This window comes from Colletotrichum godetiae (genome assembly GCF_030913485.1).
Source record: "Colletotrichum godetiae strain CBS 193.32 chromosome Unknown BDP55scaffold_71, whole genome shotgun sequence".
Taxonomy (NCBI): Eukaryota; Fungi; Ascomycota; class Sordariomycetes; order Glomerellales; family Glomerellaceae; genus Colletotrichum; species Colletotrichum godetiae.
In genome coordinates, this window is record NW_026851319.1 from 94766 (window position 1) to 114614 (window position 19849).

The 19849-nt window shown below is 52.4% G+C and overlaps 10 protein-coding genes across 10 annotated transcripts; 3 read left to right on the forward strand and 7 right to left on the reverse strand.

Moving 5' to 3' along the window:
* Nucleotides 1–551: 551 nt before the first annotated feature.
* Nucleotides 552–1544, reverse strand: BDP55DRAFT_637700 (uncharacterized protein; the record flags this gene model as incomplete). The annotated part of the gene is made up of 1 exon (XM_060573013.1): nt 552–1544. The coding sequence occupies one exon, from the start codon at nt 1542–1544 to the stop codon at nt 552–554; it is 993 nt and encodes a 330-aa protein (XP_060423361.1).
* Nucleotides 1545–4798: 3254 nt separating this feature from the next.
* BDP55DRAFT_720532 (uncharacterized protein) lies at nt 4799–5419 on the forward strand (the record flags this gene model as incomplete). Its single annotated transcript, XM_060578476.1, has 1 exon — nt 4799–5419. The coding sequence occupies exon 1, from the start codon at nt 4868–4870 to the stop codon at nt 5417–5419; it is 552 nt and encodes a 183-aa protein (XP_060423362.1). The 5' UTR covers nt 4799–4867.
* A 111-nt stretch (nt 5420–5530) lies between these two features.
* BDP55DRAFT_682112 (uncharacterized protein) lies at nt 5531–6564 on the forward strand. The gene has a single exon (XM_060576251.1). It carries the CDS (start codon nt 5575–5577, stop codon nt 5800–5802), a length of 228 nt encoding a protein of 75 aa, XP_060423363.1. The 5' UTR covers nt 5531–5574; the 3' UTR covers nt 5803–6564.
* Nucleotides 6565–7319: 755 nt separating this feature from the next.
* On the reverse strand, nt 7320–7577 carry BDP55DRAFT_525701 (uncharacterized protein; the record flags this gene model as incomplete). The annotated part of the gene is made up of 1 exon (XM_060567807.1): nt 7320–7577. A coding segment is annotated over one exon (258 nt), but the record flags the coding sequence as incomplete, so codon positions are not given.
* A 392-nt stretch (nt 7578–7969) lies between these two features.
* BDP55DRAFT_698275 (HAD-like domain-containing protein) lies at nt 7970–8833 on the reverse strand (the record flags this gene model as incomplete). Its single annotated transcript, XM_060577769.1, has 1 exon — nt 7970–8833. The coding sequence occupies one exon, from the start codon at nt 8831–8833 to the stop codon at nt 7970–7972; it is 864 nt and encodes a 287-aa protein (XP_060423365.1).
* A 463-nt stretch (nt 8834–9296) lies between these two features.
* Nucleotides 9297–10555, reverse strand: BDP55DRAFT_564801 (transcription initiation factor IIF; the record flags this gene model as incomplete). The annotated part of the gene is made up of 4 exons (XM_060570365.1): nt 9297–9638; nt 9689–9891; nt 9943–10216; nt 10280–10555. 4 exons carry the CDS (start codon nt 10553–10555, stop codon nt 9297–9299), a joined length of 1095 nt encoding a protein of 364 aa, XP_060423366.1.
* A 572-nt stretch (nt 10556–11127) lies between these two features.
* BDP55DRAFT_682117 (RNA polymerase II transcription factor SIII subunit A) lies at nt 11128–12917 on the forward strand. The gene has a single exon (XM_060576252.1). It carries the CDS (start codon nt 11457–11459, stop codon nt 12732–12734), a length of 1278 nt encoding a protein of 425 aa, XP_060423367.1. The 5' UTR covers nt 11128–11456; the 3' UTR covers nt 12735–12917.
* On the reverse strand, nt 12918–14051 carry BDP55DRAFT_682122 (putative NEDD8-like protein). The gene is made up of 2 exons (XM_060576253.1): nt 13474–14051; nt 12918–13365 (listed from the first exon to the last, which is right to left on the reverse strand). Exons 1-2 carry the CDS (start codon nt 13563–13565, stop codon nt 13281–13283), a joined length of 177 nt encoding a protein of 58 aa, XP_060423368.1. The 5' UTR covers nt 13566–14051; the 3' UTR covers nt 12918–13280.
* A 32-nt stretch (nt 14052–14083) lies between these two features.
* On the reverse strand, nt 14084–15984 carry BDP55DRAFT_682123 (SPFH domain/Band 7 family protein). Its single transcript, XM_060576254.1, has 4 exons — nt 15962–15984; nt 15236–15879; nt 14789–15144; nt 14084–14731 (listed from the first exon to the last, which is right to left on the reverse strand). Exons 2-4 carry the CDS (start codon nt 15492–15494, stop codon nt 14411–14413), a joined length of 936 nt encoding a protein of 311 aa, XP_060423369.1. The 5' UTR covers nt 15495–15879; nt 15962–15984; the 3' UTR covers nt 14084–14410.
* A 438-nt stretch (nt 15985–16422) lies between these two features.
* BDP55DRAFT_564878 (trehalase) lies at nt 16423–18668 on the reverse strand (the record flags this gene model as incomplete). Its single annotated transcript, XM_060570372.1, has 4 exons — nt 16423–17626; nt 17686–17986; nt 18054–18412; nt 18490–18668. The coding sequence occupies 4 exons, from the start codon at nt 18666–18668 to the stop codon at nt 16423–16425; spliced, it is 2043 nt and encodes a 680-aa protein (XP_060423370.1).
* Between the last annotated feature and the right edge of the window lie 1181 nt (nt 18669–19849).

Below are 19849 nucleotides of genomic sequence, written 5' to 3' on the forward strand. Positions count from 1 at the left end.
CGGGTCCTGAAGAAGTGGGAGGGGGCTTGATAGTATCACGCAAGGGGGCCGGTTTTCAACCCCTTCAAGCGGCCACAGCTAAGACATCGTCGCAATGAGCAAAAACATCAGAACACAACGGCTTGTCGGCAAGACGCCTCAAAAAGGGAGAAGAAGGTTCATGAATGTGGTATATTTCATAAACAAGCAGACCTCCAACGCCATTTCTCGAAGTAGAGGTCGAGCCCCGTCGGAAGGGGGCAAACGTCCCATTTGTAGTAAAGTACAGACCCCAAATATGATTACAATCTTTCCGTCATGCCCTTTGTGAGTTGAAATGCAGTGTAGGGTATCAGAAGGAGTTCACTGAACGCCGCCATGCCCATAACCTTATCGATGCTAAATGCAGTGCAAAGAAACCCGGACACTCTGAACAAATGAGTATCGGGAATTGTACGCCGTTGCAGACCTCGAAACCTTTTGCTGTGTTCCAGCCTTTGAGGTGTTTCTCGCTCCGTGTCTGCTTCCTGGTTGTCCGCACTTGCGTTGTACGTTTGGAGGTCTCCAAATTCTCAGTCTTCCCAAATAGTCTCCAAGTCGAGATCTTGTCGTCTTTCGGCGCCACATACACTCCAGCGCTTTCGCTTGTCTCTCGACCCAAACCCACCCAGCGTTCTGCCACGTAAGGGTGCGTCTAGACCGCTCTTGCCCTTTAGTTCGCTGGCATCGCCATTCTCTGCAGCATCTGCAGCGGCCTTCAACTGGGCAATTCTCTCTGCCTCCATAGCTGCCTCCTCCGCATCAGGCGAGTCTGGTATGGTTTCCAGACTAGAAATGCTTGGACTCCTCGATCTTGTAGATGTCGGGGTTGACGGCACCGATGAGGAAGGAAACGAAGTAGAGGCTCCGTAGCCATGTGAGAAGGAGTCGTAACCTCGTAAGGATGGTGAAGACGACGCAGATGTATACGTAGGGGTGGTAGGCATTGTGAACGACGGCGTGCTGGCATGACCAGGGTGCCGCAATGGCGAGGACGGGCGACGATGTCGGGGCAGGACCATGGAGGGCGTCGTTCCAATCAGGTTTGGGGAACTGTGGCGCTCTGCAGTTTGTCGATCCGGGTCCAAGGCGGAGGCGCGGATAGGTGAAGTCGGGAATGCCTCGTCGACGGGCTTCCGTGGTGTTCGCACGCGGGCGGGCGATCCGGAAGGACTGGCGGGGCGGAATTGAGGGGAGAACAGGATGTGGCCAGCGCCATTGACGCCAGGCATAGACTGGGTGCGAGACATGGGAGGGGCCAAGCTCGCTGCTGACCTGGATCTCGTGTGGTGACCGGACAAGGGCGACGTAGTACGCGGTCTGTAGGGCAGAGGGGTAAAAGTCCAAGACGGCGCAGTCGGAGAAGTGGGACTGGGATCGGTCTGGCGGCGGAGGGTCGGGGGCTTTCGCAAAGGTTCAGGCTCGGCGACGGCAGGAGGAAGTAATGTCGGGTTCTGTATGCGCAGCGAAGGAAGTGGTGAGGATCGGAACTCCTCCATTCTCTCAGTCTCGGGAACGGGCTCCATGTTGAATGTCGGAGAAACCGATGTGCCAGGCTGGCGAGGGCGACATTAGCTGCGGGGAACTCAGCCTGTATGCCGCGGAGTAAATCGGTTCCTTTCTCGTTGTGAAGGTTGCACGAGTTTCCAAGGGCGGTTGTCTCGAGGGGTAACAACTAGACCTCGGCGCGACGAGCGGTCGGACAAATCAGCGGCGGGCCGTACTTTCGTAAAACGGCATCGACTGCTGGATCGATTGGGATTTTGGCGTCGGGGTAAGGCTCGAGGTGAGAAGAATCGTTTGTTCTCGAGCGGTATCGTTTGCAGAAGAGCGAGGAGGACTGTTGAGAGGGAGGGAAGGAGAGGAATGAAGTTGAGGAAGGTAACGGGCAAGGAGTCGATGGTAATGGTAGGAGCGGAGGTGCAACTGCAGCAACGACAGGGCAGGAGCAGAGAGACGAGACAAATAAACAAGGCACGGCGAATAGGCGAAGAGATGGGCAGCAGGGCAGCAATATGGAGGATGAAAAGGCGGAGGTGTCAAGCAGAGTCACGCATTCCGAGTTGCAAATGAGAAGAAGGGCCCTGGGCGGCTGACGAAGGGGTCCTGATTCTGAAGGAGGAAAGATGGGCAGGGACGGGAGGGCAGCCGGGGGTGCAAATAGCAGGCCCCGGAGATATACGAGAGAGGACGGACGCGGATACTGGAGGCGGAGAGACGGGAGATGGGAGGCAGAGAGGGAGTTTGTAGAGCAATGCGCTTCTTAGGAACCTGGCCAAGTACCTGAGAGGACGCAAGATACCTAACGTTCTAGCAAGAACGACATACTATCAGAAAGTAGTCCCTGTCGATGGCAGATGGGAAGTATACATCCAAGCCATGAGGAAAGGGGGTTGGGGTGGGTAACTAAGGCACGGCCGGCACCCAAAGGCACTTTACCCTACTGAGCCCTGTATGGGGACTATCTAATCGTTTTAGGGGACTTGGGGCACGTCCAGAACCACGGAGAACTCGGGCACAGGGCTCAGGAGTACCTAAGCTGTGTTCGTAATAAGGTACCTCACCTAAGATACAATACCTACTAATGGACCTTACGGAGTACTGCGTACGGTAAGAAAGCGAAGGAGGGGGTGGGCGCTATCGCTGTACGCCATCGGCAAACCGCTGCTGCACGCTGCACGCCGCACGCCGCATACACATGGCTCTTTGTCTCTCTGTGTCCGACCGCTTCTTTCTGACTCCTTCCCCTGGCCCGTAGTAGCAATCTACTTGACGTTTACAGCTTGTTTGTTGTGTCGGGGACGTGTGGATGTTGGGAGGGGGATGTCATTCTGGCAGGCGACCCTTAATAAGAGATGGGAGGCGCTGAAGATGAAAGAAGATTGGACTCGACGCCTTATGCAACAGAAAGGGAAATAGCACAATGTGCACCCAAACCTGTCAAGTCTTCCAGGTCGTCTTTACCTATCCGTACCTCAGCTTAATTACTTGACTGGCACACTGGGACGGATACTGGACATTCAAAACTCAGACCCCCAAAGCGGCGCCTGCTACGGCGAACCATTTGGTCACGAACAACAAGCGCTGCTGCAGGGGCTAGGATTGTCAGATGCTTCCGTGCTCATCTACCATAAGCCACTCTGCATCTGTCGTCTTAGCAGTAAGGACAAAGTCAAACAACGAAAGACTGTCGTCAGCACAATTCCCGTCGTTATCTATCTCTCGTGGCACAGCATGAGAAACATCAACCACGTAGACAATGCCTCGAGCATGCAGGACTGGACGGTAAATTGCTGCAATGCTTCAAGTGGATGCGGCGACACCCGACCCGGGCAGCCTCCACAACTTACAGCCCTCAACTCCCCAAGGTACGGATACGTCCTTTTCCTGCGAATAGAGGGCCAGCGCGGCGATGCCGCCAGACCCTGATTGATATCCGCGTGCTGCGCGCACGCGGATGCGGGGAGCAAGCAGCCTCCCACCCTTCCTGGCCCTTCCTTCCACTTGGAAGTTGCATCTCCTGCCCCCCTGGGTTCCACTTTACAAGCAGTTGCCAGTTGGCGTAATTTACTTCACTCCCGCCAACTTGCTCCGCAATGTACCTCCTGATCTCCAGGGTGGCCCGTGACGAGGAACTTCCGATGCCATGTTCGTACGGAGTACCTATCCGTTCTGTTCGAAAGTTGTGCACAGCTCTGTGGTGGCTTGGAGACTTGTTGGCTTCCAAGATTCGAATCACAAACAACGCCAGTTTCAAGGGCTCTCGGTGATTACCTACCTTATGAGATTCCTTCCCACCTGAGAGTGCACTTGGCACCTTACCTTGGTTAGATATTGCCTTAGCGCTTAGAAGTTGAGCCAGATGCGGTACATAGGTACCTGAATCAAGTCAAAGGTAAGGCAGGTACGACATCTGGGGTGCCTTCCCTCAAGGTAAAGTGCATGCATGCATGTTATTACCTTGGTGTGAAGAGTAAGTTTACGTAAACATATTTTCAAGCAGCTTAGGTAGGCAGGTCGCCATTGGCTCTGCATTCCTCACCTCAAGTGCACCCACCCCAATGGCACAGGGCCTCAGTCTCCCCCATCCATCTCACACTGACATTGGGTGCTTGGGTAGCCACTAGCTGTAGATCATCTTCACCTCCACCTATCCACGAATCAAGGGCATCATTCGAACTGTCCGACCGAAGCTTGAGGCCTCTATTGAACTCGATGTAGGTTCAACTATCTCTCTACTTTACGGGTATTTCTCCTTGGTAAAGTTATTCATACGTTGGTCCTTAGCCGACGGGACGCCTCGAAGCCAATATTTAATATGCCAGCCAGCCAGCCAGCCCTTCTCTGTGCTAATGGCACGTCGATAGGAACGAAGCACGCCCGGTCTCTCCTCACCTCGCATGGGTCTTTCCGCCTTTGCCGAGCGTCCGGACCGAGCTGGGAATTCCTGTGTAGGCGCAGAGGGCCAAGGTACCTGCAGAGAAGGCACGGAAACTACGTGAACAAAAACTTCCCTGACCCCGGCTCGTTCACCATTGCTGTCTGCAAGGGCATTGCTTTCTTTCACTCTCGTCGAGCTATGAGGCGTTCAGATAGTCGATGACCACTTGATGGAGGAGTCGACCCGTGTGTCGCCCGAGATGTCGATAGATCCAGACCCGGATGTAACTCTACACTACATGCATCTTCAAGGGCATCGTTGCCTCTGCAATGCCGCCTTCTACTCGAAATCCCTACCCTCACCGATACCTTACTGCACTATAGTAAGTACTCCTAGCGTGCAGGAGGCATAAATGATCTCATCAGAGCTAGAGCCGCGTTGCTCTGTTCCGCAAGTCCCATCCGAACTATGCGGCGTTTGCGCAGCTACAGCCCACTACTTTGCTTCCTAGCTGCTATACAACTCATTTTCGCCGAGATACGTTTCCAGTGGCTTGCTGTCCGCCAGCTCCTAGACCGTTTGACCGTCAACTTGGAACACTCAGACCGCAAATCTTTATACATGATGGCTCCGTTTTCTGGCACACCAAATGCATCACTGCCTTTCAATTTAAACCTCCTTAAACTTACCCTCGCCTACGCACGGTCTATGCAGCTCCAACATCATACACCACATTCACGGCTACAACGCCAAACACCAAACGCCAACGTCCTCAGCCCGCCCCCGGCTGCTCTGCATTGCATCGCATGGCAGCTTAAACCACCTAACCTCATTCAAGCCTACATGATGCAGCTCATGTTCGTTGTGATTCTCTCCAATGCCCGCCCGTCAGGCTTGTATGACCAGACAACTCCATACCAGGCTCACACACCTCGTTTTGAGGCCCCCGATATCAATAGGCATTTAACAGAATGGACTGTCTTGAAGCAACGTACATTGCAACAGGTGTCTGCAGTATAAGAGCGGGCACAAGGGGTTATTCTGCGGTTGATCCAGCCTCAAACCCTTCCTGCTATCGGATGACTTGTACCGCTTGGTCCGACTGATACATACTCAACAACCCCTGTGAGCCACGAAGCTCACCAGGACCCTGAGAAGTCTACCAAGTCGCATCCATGTCTGCGCCTCAAAGCAAAATTTGGGGGTTTGGTCGCACACGAGCCCGCACATCCATAAACATTCCTGCCATGCTTTGCATGTTTTGGCATAGGCATCTGCTCGCTTGTCGGCACTGCAACCCGTCTAAAGGTGACCTGACACCTGGCCCGGCCGTGTCTGAATTGTCTCATCCAGTCTTCCTGCCGTCGGATACCTTTTGTTCCTCGACAGCTTCGCCGCCCTGACCCAGGCCTGCTTGTAAGAGCTGACTCTAGGCCCACGCAATGCCAATGGCCACGATACGGCCGGTGTGTCGTGATGAGTTTCCTATATTTTGTGATTACTCTTGATTCAGGTATGACTTTGTCCAAATCCTCGAGGAAGGGAGGTCGCCTTGCATTTTGTTACTTGGATTTCAAACCGAAGCAATACTCACGCAAGGCGAGGAATTTGAGCCTCTGTATGGCGTCTTCCGAGCATTCCAGACGTCAGGCAGGATTACATCGAGAGATGTAAGTCCACCGTATCGGACCCGAATCTGGGTGTTGAATGCCGGTGTACGGGAGCTAGGAATGATCTGACCTCTTGTCGATGTCGTAGCTCACGCCACAACCACCTCTCGGAATCCAACAGAAGCGACAAAGTATTGTGTGGTGTGTCTTGCGCTCTGTGCAGCTCAAATAACTGGCATCTCGGGGTTCTTATTCGCAGGCGGCAGGGTGCACAAGAAAGGAAAGTACACACTATTCACTATGTCCTGGTGTTGAATTATTTGTAGCATAGCTTCCCATTGCGGACAACCTCAACTTGAATTCATTCAATACACTATTCCCTTGTCATAAGCGTGTTGATACACTGCAGTCTCCGATATTTACCTCCCTTGACTAACGTTAGAGGTTGCGCTTGATGGCGTTCTCGCAACATTGAATGCTTACTATGATTGTCGAAGCACGATCAATGTAGTTATGTCTCTCGGCTTTCTGTTTTGAGAACTCATGATAACATCCATAGAGAAACAATATTTAAGTCGAGTTTATAGGCTCACGCCCAACTTTTTGCTTGCTACGGAGGCTTCGTGTCTGAGCTTTGATCTACGGATGCTCGTCAGAAAGATGGCAATGCCACCGACGCCAAACGCAGTTGGGATCTATTTGTATACTTCATTTAGGTCTTCTTGAAAGTTTCTTCGCAAAGATTCACAGCTTTGTTAGATACCACCACTTACGCTAGAGACTAGACACTTTTACTCAGCGATAGCATACCAACACAAGACTTTATGTATATTCTTGAACGCCTAGCTTTGTTCTAAAGCAGATAGAGGACACTGCATTAAACCCCTGAGGCAAACTAAAAACGAACATATCTGCGCTATCTCTGGACATCTTGTGATCCGGTGCGCAGGGAATAGCAAAGCCTACCACCTGGCAGATCAAAACGAACAGTCATGGGGCTCTGTATCGGCGTCTTCGGCGAGATTCTTGCTTGTGTCAGTAGTATCAACCGTTTCGTTGGAAGCCTCGGAGGTATTCCGAATCTCCGAAGTCTCGGAGGCCATAGACGTCTCTGCCTTCGATGAAGTAGCATCTTCATCATCGGGTTCTGCAGAGATCAAACCAAGCTTGGGAGTCTCGACGATTTCAAAGGTCTCATAAACCTCAGTGCTATCGTCGTCAGAGGACTCAATTCCGATCTTGGGGATTTCGACAGCCTCAAAATCCTCGAGAGCTTTAGTTTTGCGCTCCTCAGAATCATCATTGACAAACTTGCCCTTTATCAGGGTTTCCTTCAAGCTGTCCAAGGCTTCCTGCGTGCGGCCTTTGAGGGTGTCGAGACGCTGGCACTTGTCACAAACTCTAGCCTTCCGGACGCAGTTCATGGAGTGCACACGGCGCTCGATGCATGTGGTTTTGGCGTTATCTTCCGTGTACTTGAGGAGGTCCCGCTGCAACTTGCAGATTGTAACCTTCTTGCCGAGTTTGCTGTGCTTGCACTCGTATACGGTGGCGCGGTAGAAACACATGATTGCTGGAGATAAAAAGCAGTAAAAGTGGAAAAGTTGAGGGGAATTGAACTGACTGTTGCTTTGTGGTTGATTCGAGGAACTGGCATGGCAACTTCAACCCGAGTCTCGAAGTGCTCATATACTCGAAGGCAGATTGTGTAGTACATGTTACCTGCCTAGATCGAACATACCTCGAGTTTAGAATTCTGCAGTTGTTTCCGGATGGAAACGCATGATCTCAGGCTTCTAAGAGTTGTTCTATACTCAAGTAAACAAAGGAGACTAGGTTATTGTATGGTTGTCAACTCGATGTTTCCGAACAAAGAACCGATTATAGGACAACAACACTGCCTAACATAACATTCGCACAGCCAAAGGGCGGAATCTGGGTGTTCGAGACTAGAAATTCATTACAGTGTTTCCGTTAAAGATAGGAGCCCACTCTTGAGAACCTCTACAAACGTCGATGCCCATGCTGTGCCTTCGGACGCCCGACCATCCTCCACCTTTGGCACTCGATACCCTATTCTTCTCAAAGTCTTCATCAAACTCGACTCGGCGTTGGATGAAATCACAAACCCTTGTGTTGCCAAAAGACACTCAATATCTGTAGTGGAGTCACCAAAGTACACCAGCGTCCCAATATCTTCCACCCCTTGACGAGCTGCGAATATTTGAAGAGCTCGCAGCTTATCCTCGCACGTCATCAGGGACGGCTGCCGCGCCGTTGAACCCATCACTTCTGGCCCTGAGATGCTTCCATCCAACTCTATTTCATTAGCGACGATGTCGACGCTATAGTCCGAAAGAACACCCTTGATGAATGATCCCGACCAGTTGACGGAGACTATCGCGACGGACCAGCCTTTCTGTTTGGCAACGTCCATGAGCTCCGCAAAGCCATCCCTCAGATTGACTCTTCCTTCTCTCCGGCAATTTTCACCGATAAGTGTAAGGTATTCCCGACTGATGCCCCGGAAGATGCCTGACCTCTCCACTCTCTGAACAGATCGCGACTCAACTTCCTTCAGACCCCGCAAGAAGGCGAGCTCGCCTTCAAGCGAGCGTCTCTTATTTGCGATTGGAAGATACGTGGACACATGGTCGGCATGGTCTTTGCTATAATCTTGGAGGATCTCCTGCCAGTTCGAAGAGAGATCGACCCCGCGCTGCTGCTGAAATTGGAGGCCGATTTCTGCTAGTGTACCGATTGTATCTTTTGTCGTAATGGTACCGTCAAAGTCCAAAACGAGATTGAGGGTATTTTGAGGCATATGTGCAACACGGGAGTGATGGAGTGAGGTCTTGATGCTGTCTTTGGAAGATTGGTTTGGTTGAACCCAGGTCGATCAAGTCGAAGGAGGGACTTGACGACTGTGCACTTCCCCACTTTGCTCACGGGTGGATTGTGAATGAAAGACAGCAATTCTCAAGTCAGAAGCTGGGGTACTGGACACTGTGTCGCCACTACCACCGAACACGAGCCTCCATATATCGTATCTCAATCAGAATGCATATCACTGTCTTTGTTTTGCCCTACCGTGCTGCGATGGGAGGGACAGCTGCAAACCCGTCGACACGTATGTCGTCACCTAGTGCCCCAAGGGGTATCAAAATGTCCCTGAATGTAAGAGCCACCTCCATCCAAGACTGTCCATGAGAAAAAATGCCCTTCCAAACGCCTTGCGATGCCCTGCGGGTTCTGTGGCCCGATCTGTGTACAATTGCGAATGGTCACTAGACAACATCCTCCATAACCACTTCGTCGTCATCATCCTCTGCGGCGGCTTCCTCCGGTGCCGTTTCGCTAGTGGCGCCGGATGCCATGCTCTTTAAGTGCTCTTGAAGCGACCACTCGTTGGCGTGAATGCCGGACCTGTTTAGTACTGCGATCTTCTCCAATGTCTGGCGCAAGAAAGCCTCAGGCTGGTCAAATCTAGCCTTGAGAATTGACATTTTCCAGTACTCGTACTTCCTGAAAGCCTCCATGAGACCATCCAGCAGTTGTTCCTCCGACATGCGGGCGGATCTGTTTTCGGATTTCTTGGGCTTGGTGGCCTTGGTAGGCGCAGAGGTTTTCTATTCTTCGTCAGCAATGAATCTGCTAGTATCCTCCAAGTTCTACTCACGATGAAGGAGCCAAACTTCTCAACCGCAGCAGCAGATCCATGGTGGATAATACTGTTGGCTGCGCGCTGTTCCATGATCTGCAGGGTATGCTTGGGCCGCTGAGCCTCGACTTGCTTCCGCTGGAGAATTGCCTGGCTCTCGGCATTGTCGACAGGCTTGCACGCCAATTCGTATTGGATTCTAGCGGCAATCTTTGTCTTCTCTGCGTTGAATTAGCTGCTGGTCTGCGCCGTGTTAGGTGCATTACACTGACTGGGAATCGCCTTGCGGTAGTATGGCTGCCATCGGCGACCCTTTTCGAATGGCTTCTTCTCCACTTTCTCCGTCTTGGGTCTCAGGAATCGAGCCGGGATGCCAGCGTTTGCCGCGTCGGTTCGTGCCTTGGATTTCGCCTTGAAGCCAGGCAGGTCCTCCTCAGTGAAAATGAACGTGCTGCGTGCGATGTCCTTCCCCATCTCCAAGTCGTATTCCTTCGGCATCAGCTGGTGCTCGGCGCGTTCGGAATTGAGTAGCATTTTGAATCGATGCTGTGCAAGAGAAGTCAGCCCAGCTGTCTATCTAGCCTTGTCGCGTCGCGCATGTTACAGTACCTCAACGCTGCCATCTGGACGGACCACGTCCCACTGTCGCATGGTGCCAATCTCGATTTCTGCGTCATCCGGCAAGCTATCCCATGCTTCCCACAGGTCCTTCGGAACGCGTGCTAAGTATGCCTGCCCAAAGGCGCCATGATCGCTCAATTGATCGAAGAACTCTAGGTCGCCAGCATCTTCGTATAGATCGTCGTCGTCGACGGGAGCGGCAGGTATGGCTTCGGGATCGGGCTTGATGTAGGGCTCCGGTTTGATGTATGTCGAGTCCGCCATATTGAATGTTCTGGGTACCTCAGATGCTTCGTTGCTATTCAAGGTCGCGAAGTTGAGGAAGAGTTGGTATTTTTGCAATGACGGCAGAGAGAATAGCCCACACCTATCTTTAGCTCCGTCACAGCAAGCAACTGGGAAGCTGGAAATGGCAGTCGTGATCCACCCCAAGCAGCCGCCTGGAGTACCTTTGTACCCGAAATAGACTAGCTCAGCAATCATGTGACATGGGTGAAATGGAGCCAACCTCTGGTTTTGATGGTTCTCAAGTTCCCAGCAACAAGTTACACATATCTGGAATCCAAAAATTTGTACTGGGATATTTCTTTCTTATGTGCAATGGCTTGGGAATGAATCAAGTGACTCGTCCGAGCTCGATGGTCTAGATCATTGAACAGTGGGAAATAAGCCCATCTGCACAACCAGCCCGGTCATCAAGTCATCCTGAGAGGTACCTCAGTGACAGTGTCAGTCACTGCCTGCCTTAGCTCTGGACAGGGGCCATACAAGTCAGCTTGGGGAACCACTTAAAAGCCGCATGCCCCACTACGGATGTGGCACTTCGGTGTTCGTGACCTCTTTAAAAAGACCCATCCACCTGCACCTTTCCGCCATCACTTACATATACCAGCAACAACGAAGATCTAACTCTTGAGTATAGTACTTCATATCGGCTCGGCCTGTTGCCCCAGAGCCCCGAGGGTTCTCCTCCTCCTTGACAAAAACCTTCTGCTACAACAACCTACTTTTCGAATTACCTATATACCCACTCTGTCCGTTATTTGAACAATGCGCGTGCGATCCGGCTGTTCCCCAACAACGACCATACGAACCAACGCCTTCATCACGGCGGCAACGACCATTAGCTAGGCCCTTTTGCAACATATCCAGCTACAAATTCAACATGGCGCCGACTAAGTCACTTGCCGAGCTGTGCATTGCTATGTGCCAGAGGCACATCACAGAACTCAGCAGTGTGGGCAATGGCGACGTACTCCAATACCATCATGTCCGCGACATCCTCTTGAGGGTCATCAACCCGGCTCAGCTCCGAGAGATCGAGCTCAACTCCCCCTTCATACAAGGCGAAACCTCCGAGCTCTGGCTGCGCCTTATCAAGAAGGAATTCCCATCCGAAAGCCACGAAAAGAATTACGCGCCTAAGAATCCGTCGAAGTGGTACAAGATATACGAGCGATATGCGGAGGAACGCCGCGAGGCTCAGCAACAGGCTGAGGCCGAACTTCTTGCCAGAGTTCAGGGGCTTCGGCAGAAGAAGGACAATAACGTTAGCAGGATCGTAGACCCCAAGTTGGCCAGGTTCTTACCCAAACCGCCTAAGACTGGTCGCACTTTTTCGACACAGCCTCGAGGGAAAAAAGAGCTCCCGAGTACCCTAAGCTGGGCCGCCGGGAGCAGAATGAAGACGACAACGGGCGCTAGTGTCATGAAGAAAGCCCGCAGAGAGGCCAAGGAGATCAAGGGCATAAGAAGCACCATGGCTGTCCCAACTGGCATGATCAGGGCTCCTCGACTGAAACAAGCCCCGCCTTCGATGGCTGCTGAGCACCGAATCTCGAGCCAACCAATCTTCCGGCCTACATCTACAAGCAGCCGGCCACCCACGCACTCTACATATGCCACTCCACAGTCCAAGGCTACGTATGTATCCGACTCGTCGGATGGCGAGGATGGCGAGGATGGCGATTTGTTCAGCGATGAGGGAACGCCCAAGAAGAACAAGGGTCCAGCATCTTCATCTCGCCACAGTCGGGATACGACAGCTCCCTCTAGGCCTACAAACCCTTCCCAATCCTCATCATTCAGGGACCGCAATTCTTCCACGTCCGCCAGATCCACCTCTGGCTTCAAACAATCTCCTTCTAGCTCACAACCATCGGGTTTGCGACGTGGTGGTGGTATTCTCGGAAATGCCCCTCGGCCCAAGAGCAACATCAGGGTTGAGCGCCCACCATCCAAACCCGAGCCAACCTCTGCGAGTATGGACCAGTCCCGTGCGCACAAAGTGCTCGCTCAGAATAACGGCCCACAATCTCCTCCTTTGCCAACATCGTTGGATGAAGCGCAACAAGCTCGACCAATTCTGGGCAACCAGGAGCTGCCCAGAAAGAGAAAGGCTGTCGACATTTTTATGCCTAAGAAGAGGCCAATCAGGCGCTGAAAGACAGTGTCATCTGGCATGGCTGGAATGAGGAATTGTGAGTATTGTGACATATGAGGTAGTCGGGCGTTGGTAAAGGAACAGGTTACATAGCATTGGAATTCAGGCGTTGGGTAGGATATGGTATATACCCTTATGGTTCGTGTGGTGATCCTGCCGATCACGACGGAATTAAATTGAACTCGTTTGAAAATACATGACGGTGTGTTTGCTTTCGACTCGGCACTATCTCTTTGACCACTGCTACGTTCATGTCACTACCTGGCTCTAGTCTCCATGTGCGGATTATCACAGGCAGCCTTTATGCGCTAGGCTATGGTTCCCTTGATGTCAAATCCCAAAGCAGACCTTGTCTAACCCTGGCATGACAGCCTGCCTCAAGCTCCTCCATCCTTTGGACAGGCAATGTTCGATGTCCCAAATGGACGCAGCTACTGCATGCCGTTCCTCATCGGCCCTGTATGCTCCGTCTCAGTAACGCTGAAAACATCTGCATATTGTTACCGTCCTCTCTTCTCTTGTTAAAAGCCATCGCCGGGAACTGAGCTAACAACCACCTCGAAGGGCAAGAACCAAATGCAATGTGGCACCAGCCTCGAGGCCATATTCGGACGCAGACTTGTCGTCGACCCTGTTCGAGCATCTTGTCAGCCAAATGGTCTTTCGTTGAACTCTACCCAAGCTCCCGGTCTTCTCCCACTGGCGAAAGCAGGACGGGCTCCAAGAGAATCAACCTCACATTTGCTTTCCGCCGTAGATGAGTCTTTGCTGGACAGGCGGGATGCCCTCCTTCTCCTCAACCTTCTCCTTGATCTGAGAGACCTGTTGCATGATTGGTCAGCGTCATGTTTCCCCCCTCTCCGTCTGTGTGTTGTATCCGGTGGGCAGTGTATCGGGAAAGTTACGCGCCTTGTATTCGTTCTCGATATCCAGCTCAATCTCCTTGCCGGTAAGCGTGCGCACCCTGTTGGTGTAAGCAGTTATTCGCAATAGGTAGAGTTGTGTCACCGCCTCTAGAGGTCTAGACGACTGGGATTCGCGTACTTGATCAACATTGTGGGCGTGTGAGGGATCGCGACAACGATGTGTGGCCTTGAGTTTGGTTCGAAAGAGAGGTAGAGGAGTCGTGGTTGTGTGGTATTCGAAGTCGACTTGGCGGGGTTGTGCGGTTTGTTGGTTGAGGATGTGATGGTTGCACGATTAATCTCGAGCTATCCGCAGGCAGGAAGTCATAGTGGGGGAGGGGCCCTTCTGTAAGCCGAGCAGGGGAGGGGGACCTTTGAGATGCCCGGGCCCACCACAGGCACGTCTTATAACTGTGCAGGCACCCACCAGTTTCGACGGCCTGTGCTGCAAATGGATTGACGGCTGTCCAAGAAAATGGTGTACGTAGAATCACAAGCGTCTTAGCCCTTTTGCTGCGAAATACTTTACATATTGCAATGTAACTAGCGACAGTTATAATGTGAAATCTTCTTTTCTTCTTGCTAGATTACTGAGGAGTTTCCTTTTGTTGTACACGGATGGACTATCCACCAACCTCCCGAGTCTCATGCATTTGTAGATGATGTGTTACCGAAGCTCTCAGAGGCGTTTTTCATTATTATACAAGTCCATGCCAGATTTTGATGTTGTAAGAGTACAGTGTGGAGAATTCGCGCCCAAATGCCGACGCCTTATTTCTTGTCGCTATCGTCAAACACGTTCAGACCCAGGCCCTCAGAGTCAAGCAACAAGCGGTTCTTGCTGCCGGACTCTTGCATCTGTTGGGCAATGGCGCGCGCGTTCTCAATCTTCTTGAGCTCAACGTAGGCCTTGCTCTTCTTGATGGCATCTCCAATCAGCTCAGCAGAGCGAGCCTCACCCTGGGCCTTGACAACCATGGCCTGCTTCTCCTGGCGAGCCTTATCGACAACGAACGCCGCGCGCTGAGCCTCTTGCTGAGCAACCTGTTTCGCCTCGACGGCAGCTGTGAATTCCGGAGAAAAGGCAAGGTGCTACGGCGCATTGTTAGCGAGAACTCAAAGGGGACTGATAGGGGGCCATATTCATACCGTCAGGGACACATCATCCAGCAGGATGTTGAACCGTGCGGCACGGCGGGAGAGGTTCTCGCGGACCAACTTGGCAACCATCTCTCTCTGGGTAATGAGCTGGGAAGCGTTGAACTGAGCCACAACACTCTTGAGGACCTCATTGACAATGGATGGCAGCACTCTCTCGTCGTAGTCTGTGCCGAGTGTGCGGTAGATCTGAGGCAAGGCCTTGACATCGGGTCTGGAAAGGACACGGCAGGTGATGTTGACCATCTGCAAGTCCTTGGTTCCGGTGAGGGAGGCGACGTTTCTGGGCTTCGCGCGAACATCGTAGGTTACGGGAGTCTCGAACCAGGGGATGATCAAGTGGGTTCCTAGGAGAGGAAGACATGTTAGCTCATTGCGTTCCCCAAAATCGAGAGAAACGATGCCTCTCTTTGAGTGGCGTGGAGGGGCGCTGCCTACCTTCGCTGTAAATCTCCTTGCTCACACCCGTTGTCCTCCGGTACTTGATCGCTCTGTGACCACCATCGACGTTGAACAGCGCATTCTGGGCCACGAATGCAGCACCTCCCAAGAGAACCAGACCGGCAAGTCCCATGCCAGCGCCGCGAGGACCCCCGGGCATGCCGCCGCCGCCGAAGCCACCGCGCTTCTGCTGCTGCTGAGCGACAGCTCTGAAGCGCTCATAGGCCTCCTCCATGGGGTTTCTTCCTCCAGACATGATCGGGTATGGGTGCAGGCGCGTCTATCGATTGGAGTTGAGCTCGAGAGAAGTGAGCTTCGATCGGTGCTGTTTTGCGGTCGATTGAGAGCGGGTTGCTTGCAGCTTCGGAATGGGAAAGCTGATGGTGGAGCTTTGTCAGACCAGTATTCAACGTCACGGCTCGTTTGGCGGAGCTCGAAAAATGGTGTTGGCCGGTGCTCTCGGCTTAAAATGTGCCCCGGCGGCAGCTGGCAGGCACCTCAGGCAGCTCCCGGTTCGTTCGAGCCGTCATCAACCTGGAAGGCGCACAGACCATCCCCAGACTACCCATCCGCCCACCTTGACAGCTGGCGCCATTTGCCCTACCTCGTACGGAGTAGCTGGCTATCCATCACCAAGACAACTTGAGAGCATTTATACAAGTCAGCTTTATCTTCTCATCACCACGACACAGAAGCAGACAAGTTGTTTTCTCGTACACTAACCGTGGCAATGAGATGCTGGACCATGATTTGGAGCTGGGTATGATCTCAAATCTTGAGACCTCTGAACCTTTCGTGCGCGGCACCTACGCTGCAGGTTAGCAAGCACCCACAGACGGCTGATAAATAGACCGAAGGCAACTTGGTGCCGGGCTGTTTAACATCATTTGGCTTCAAGTATGCGAGCATTCCCAGCCGAGTCTCAATCGAAGTCGAGGTGGATTGCCGCCATGGACTACTTCATCCACGACATACTTGGCAAGCATTTGATTTCTTCGACATCAGGCAGAGAGAGCACTATGATAACATCCTAGGCAAAGATTTCACGTAAACGTCGTTAAGATATTATCAATCTAATCACGCTTCCGAATCGTAGCGGCATCCACGTATGGGTAGCCTCAATACCACAATACTATTACGGAGCATTAGCATAATACTATAGTCGCAGCTCAACCCTTCTGACTCTAAACCCTCCTCGCGGCCTCCTCAGCGCGTCTACCAAACTTCTTGATCCAAGAAGCATCGTAGGAATCCAACTCTACGGCACGCTGAGGCAAGCTTCTCTTTGCGGGATGAACGTTGGCTGCGGTGATGTTTCCGCAGTCGGGCCTCTTTAAGTCATTTCCAAACACATCAACAGCCCAGAGCAGAACGCCGTTTGTCCAGCCGAAACCTTCAACGACTTCATACTCTCCACCGCCACCTGCGACGTTGGTCGAGTTATCGCCGTACTTCTCAAACATGGTTCCGACGCTCTGGGCAGTCAAGCCCTGCAGCTGGGGAGTCTCGCTAGTTGAACCACCCGTAGCATACCATGTGCAAAAGGTAGAGTCCAGGTATCGCTGTCCGAGGCGGAGGGCGAGGCTTTGGACGTCACGCCAGGCGGGGTCTGACTCTCCAAAAGTTGCGGGCGTCCTGCGAAGACCTTCCATGAGGACATGCATCAAGGGCGGCCAAACATTTGGCTGATCCCATTGCTGACCTGTCTTGAGGTTCGTGGCGGGGATGCCGCCCTTCTTGATGTCCAAGTACTTCTCCACACGCTGGTATGCTTGCTTTACCGCGTAAGGGTTGTTCTTGAGGTGTGAAGGCGCCGCGCCTGTCCAGAACGGGTAGAATTGAGAGACTGAAAAGAGGACTTGTTGCTCTGCCTCGGCGGTATTCGTTTCAAGATCACTGGCATCGTCGTCTTTGGGAATGTAGATGTTCTGGCCTCCCAAGGTCACGTTGTAGTCAAAGTAGCTTGACAGGGTAGAGTTCCACATCAAATCGTACATAGCTTGACTTCGTTTGGTGGCAAGTTCAGTCCACTTCGCTGCTTCAGTGCTATTATTCGTGGAGTTGAGAAGAGCGGCAATGGTCACTTCGTTCCAGTACAAGATGGAGTTCAGCTCCACCGGGACAGTCTCTAGAACGTTGAGAGATCGGAGAGGGAAGTAGACGTCTCTCGCTGCATCCGAAGGTCGAGAAAGCCATCGTGAGGAGTAGTCCCAGCCGCTCTCGGCACCGGATGCGAGGTTGGCATAAACACGGGCCTTTTCGGTGTCATTCAGCTTCTCGACCTCCGGGTAAATGATTCCACTGGTCGAGTAGTAGGAAGCGTTCGAAGCAGTGATGTAGTCTTCTCTGTACGATTCGGGTCTTGGTTGTGTGTTGGTGACGTTGTATCTGAAATTACAAGGTCAGCTACATGCTCATAAGTTAGGTGAATTCAAGATTCCACGGACTGATTCAGAGTATACGTGGTCCCGTTCCTGTTTACTTCAATAGTTCTATTTGTTGTCCAGAAATCATGCTCCTTGATGAGGAGAGGGATTGCCCGGTCTAGTATGCTCCGGTCGCTTGTGTACTCGACGTAGAGACGAACCATTTGTGCTAGCAATGGCGGCTGCGAACGGTTCAGATAGTAGATCCGAGCACCATTGGGCACAAATCCGAGTTTTTCTACGAGGTCCAAGAAGTTTTCAATAACGTTCTTGGAGATCTCAGTGAAAGCGCCGCCTGTACGTAAGAGGCCCTCGAGAATCCCTACACGACATTATAAGTCAGTCGACAACTTGCCATATGAACATGAAGCTGTGCAGTGGGCTCTCACAGAAAGAATCCCAGTAGTATGGCTCGCGAAACCGGCCTCCGGCAACCACAAAGGTGTGGTTGACTGGGATGAAGCTGTTCGGACATGTTGTGCAGTTGCTCGCAGAGCCAGCGTATGTGCGGGTTAAGTCCGGCCAGATGGCAATGACCTTATGTGAGAATTCCTTGATCACTGTATCGTTGATTTTGTCGAGGAATTTTGGGTCCGTTTTCAACTGATCCTTGGGCACTTCCTTGAGCTCACCACCTGCTGCGGCAAAATTGGCGCGTAGGAAGTCATTGAGTGCAGTATTGTTACTCAGGGGCTTCGACAGATTGTTGAACGCTGCTTGGATCTCTTCCAGAGACTTGATAGCAGGCCTTCCGAGGAGCGATGAGTATCAGTAAATAGTTCTACATCGAGCTCTGAGAAGTGTATAGTGTCGACGGGCACTTACATGTCTACAAACGTCTTGGAGTCTGAGAACGGTCTAGCAAGCTCAACTTCTTTCAAGATATCGCCATGACAGTAGATGGGTGAGTCGCAAGGAGCGACGACAGACCCATTCTCATACAAAGCCAGAGCTGTCCGAGGTAAGGCAGCTACAGCTGCGAGGGCTAATGCAAAGTTGACCATGGCGTTCAATTGAGCTCTCAGAGGAGCTAGTATATACACGATGGTGGTGTTATTGAACCGGTAAAGCCAGGGATGCAGACAAGACCTTCACTTCGGATGAAGTGGCTTACGGCCGGGTATAAATGGACACAAATGGAAGCACGTTATGCACATGGAAAGCTGCCAGGCTGCCTACCAGGATCGGCTGCAGGTTCACTTGGGAGGGGAAGCTTGGACGGGTTCGTCGCCATGAGGGATCGTCGGTCGCCTGAGGTAGGTAGGCAAGTACCGCAGCAAGGCCAGGGCAGACCCGGGCCGGTACTAGGGGACCGCGAACCCAAATGTACATAGGCTTTCCCAGGATGTTAGACATTATGACCAAACCAATTTTAAAAACTCCTTCGTTTCCTGCGGGTTTACGTGGGCGGCCGAGCAGAAGGTTACCGTTGCGCGGCGCCGTTGGGCTTGGAATATGCTGGGTCCGAGTCAATTCTGCGGGATCGCAGGCATCTTGGCTTCGCGGCATGGCAGACGACACGTTGGACGCCACAACACGCAATTTTTACGAATCGAGACTAGAGTGCTGGCATGTCGAACAAGGCAGAGAGACAGATACCGAGAAATGAAGATGGCTGGCTGGCTTCGCCGGTTCCGCTTGCGGACGTGCAGCTTTCCCCGCATGATCCAGACCTTCGGGGAGCCGTGGTAGAGCCGCTGTACGAGCGTCATAGCACCGATTGGCCGCCTGTTTGTTTCCTCCCCAGCTTCTCGGTGGTTTGTTTCCCAGCTCTGAGGGAAGCTTCTAGCTCCAGAAGCGTCCATGAGCATGATGTGCCAGCAGGCTAGGCGTATTAGTGCAAGGGTAGGCCGAAAGTGTGGGTGACGACCATCGTATGTCATCCCACTTGGACCGACAGGTATTGTGACGTCAGCAAGGATGACCGTGGGATCTTGCAAATTTTGTATTAGTCTTGTCTTGGGAGTCGCGGTGAGTATGCCTGTCTGGCGGGGTATTAAAGGCTTTTGCTTGGTGGTTGTCAGACAGACTATGCGGTAATTGTTATTGGGCAGGCGAGCCGGGCCATGCGGAGAAGCTCGGCGGTCCCGGATACAGCTTTCCCCACACTCCCCCGGAAATTGCTCCGAACGCTGTCTTGATGCATTCCAAGTATGTACGAATACCGCCTGCATGGTCGTCTACC

What these genes read in the sequence shown, in the direction of transcription:
- BDP55DRAFT_682112 (XM_060576251.1), top strand. Translation starts at nt 5,575, where the DNA reads ATGTCTGCGCCTCAAAGCAAAATTTGGGGGTTTGGTCGCACACGAGCC.
- BDP55DRAFT_682122 (XM_060576253.1), bottom strand. Translation starts at nt 13,565, where the DNA reads ATGCAACAGGTCTCTCAGATCAAGGAGAAGGTTGAGGAGAAGGAGGGC. An exon ending in ATCTACGGCGGAAAGCAAAT is followed by an intron (nt 13,366 to 13,473) that starts GTGAGGTTGATT and finishes ATGCTCGAACAG; the next exon opens with GGTCGACGACAAGTCTGCGT.
- BDP55DRAFT_682123 (XM_060576254.1), bottom strand. Translation starts at nt 15,494, where the DNA reads ATGTCTGGAGGAAGAAACCCCATGGAGGAGGCCTATGAGCGCTTCAGA. An exon ending in CAAGGAGATTTACAGCGAAG is followed by an intron (nt 15,145 to 15,235) that starts GTAGGCAGCGCC and finishes TTCCTCTCCTAG; the next exon opens with GAACCCACTTGATCATCCCC. An exon ending in TGGATGATGTGTCCCTGACG is followed by an intron (nt 14,732 to 14,788) that starts GTATGAATATGG and finishes AATGCGCCGTAG; the next exon opens with CACCTTGCCTTTTCTCCGGA.
- BDP55DRAFT_682117 (XM_060576252.1), top strand. Translation starts at nt 11,457, where the DNA reads ATGGCGCCGACTAAGTCACTTGCCGAGCTGTGCATTGCTATGTGCCAG.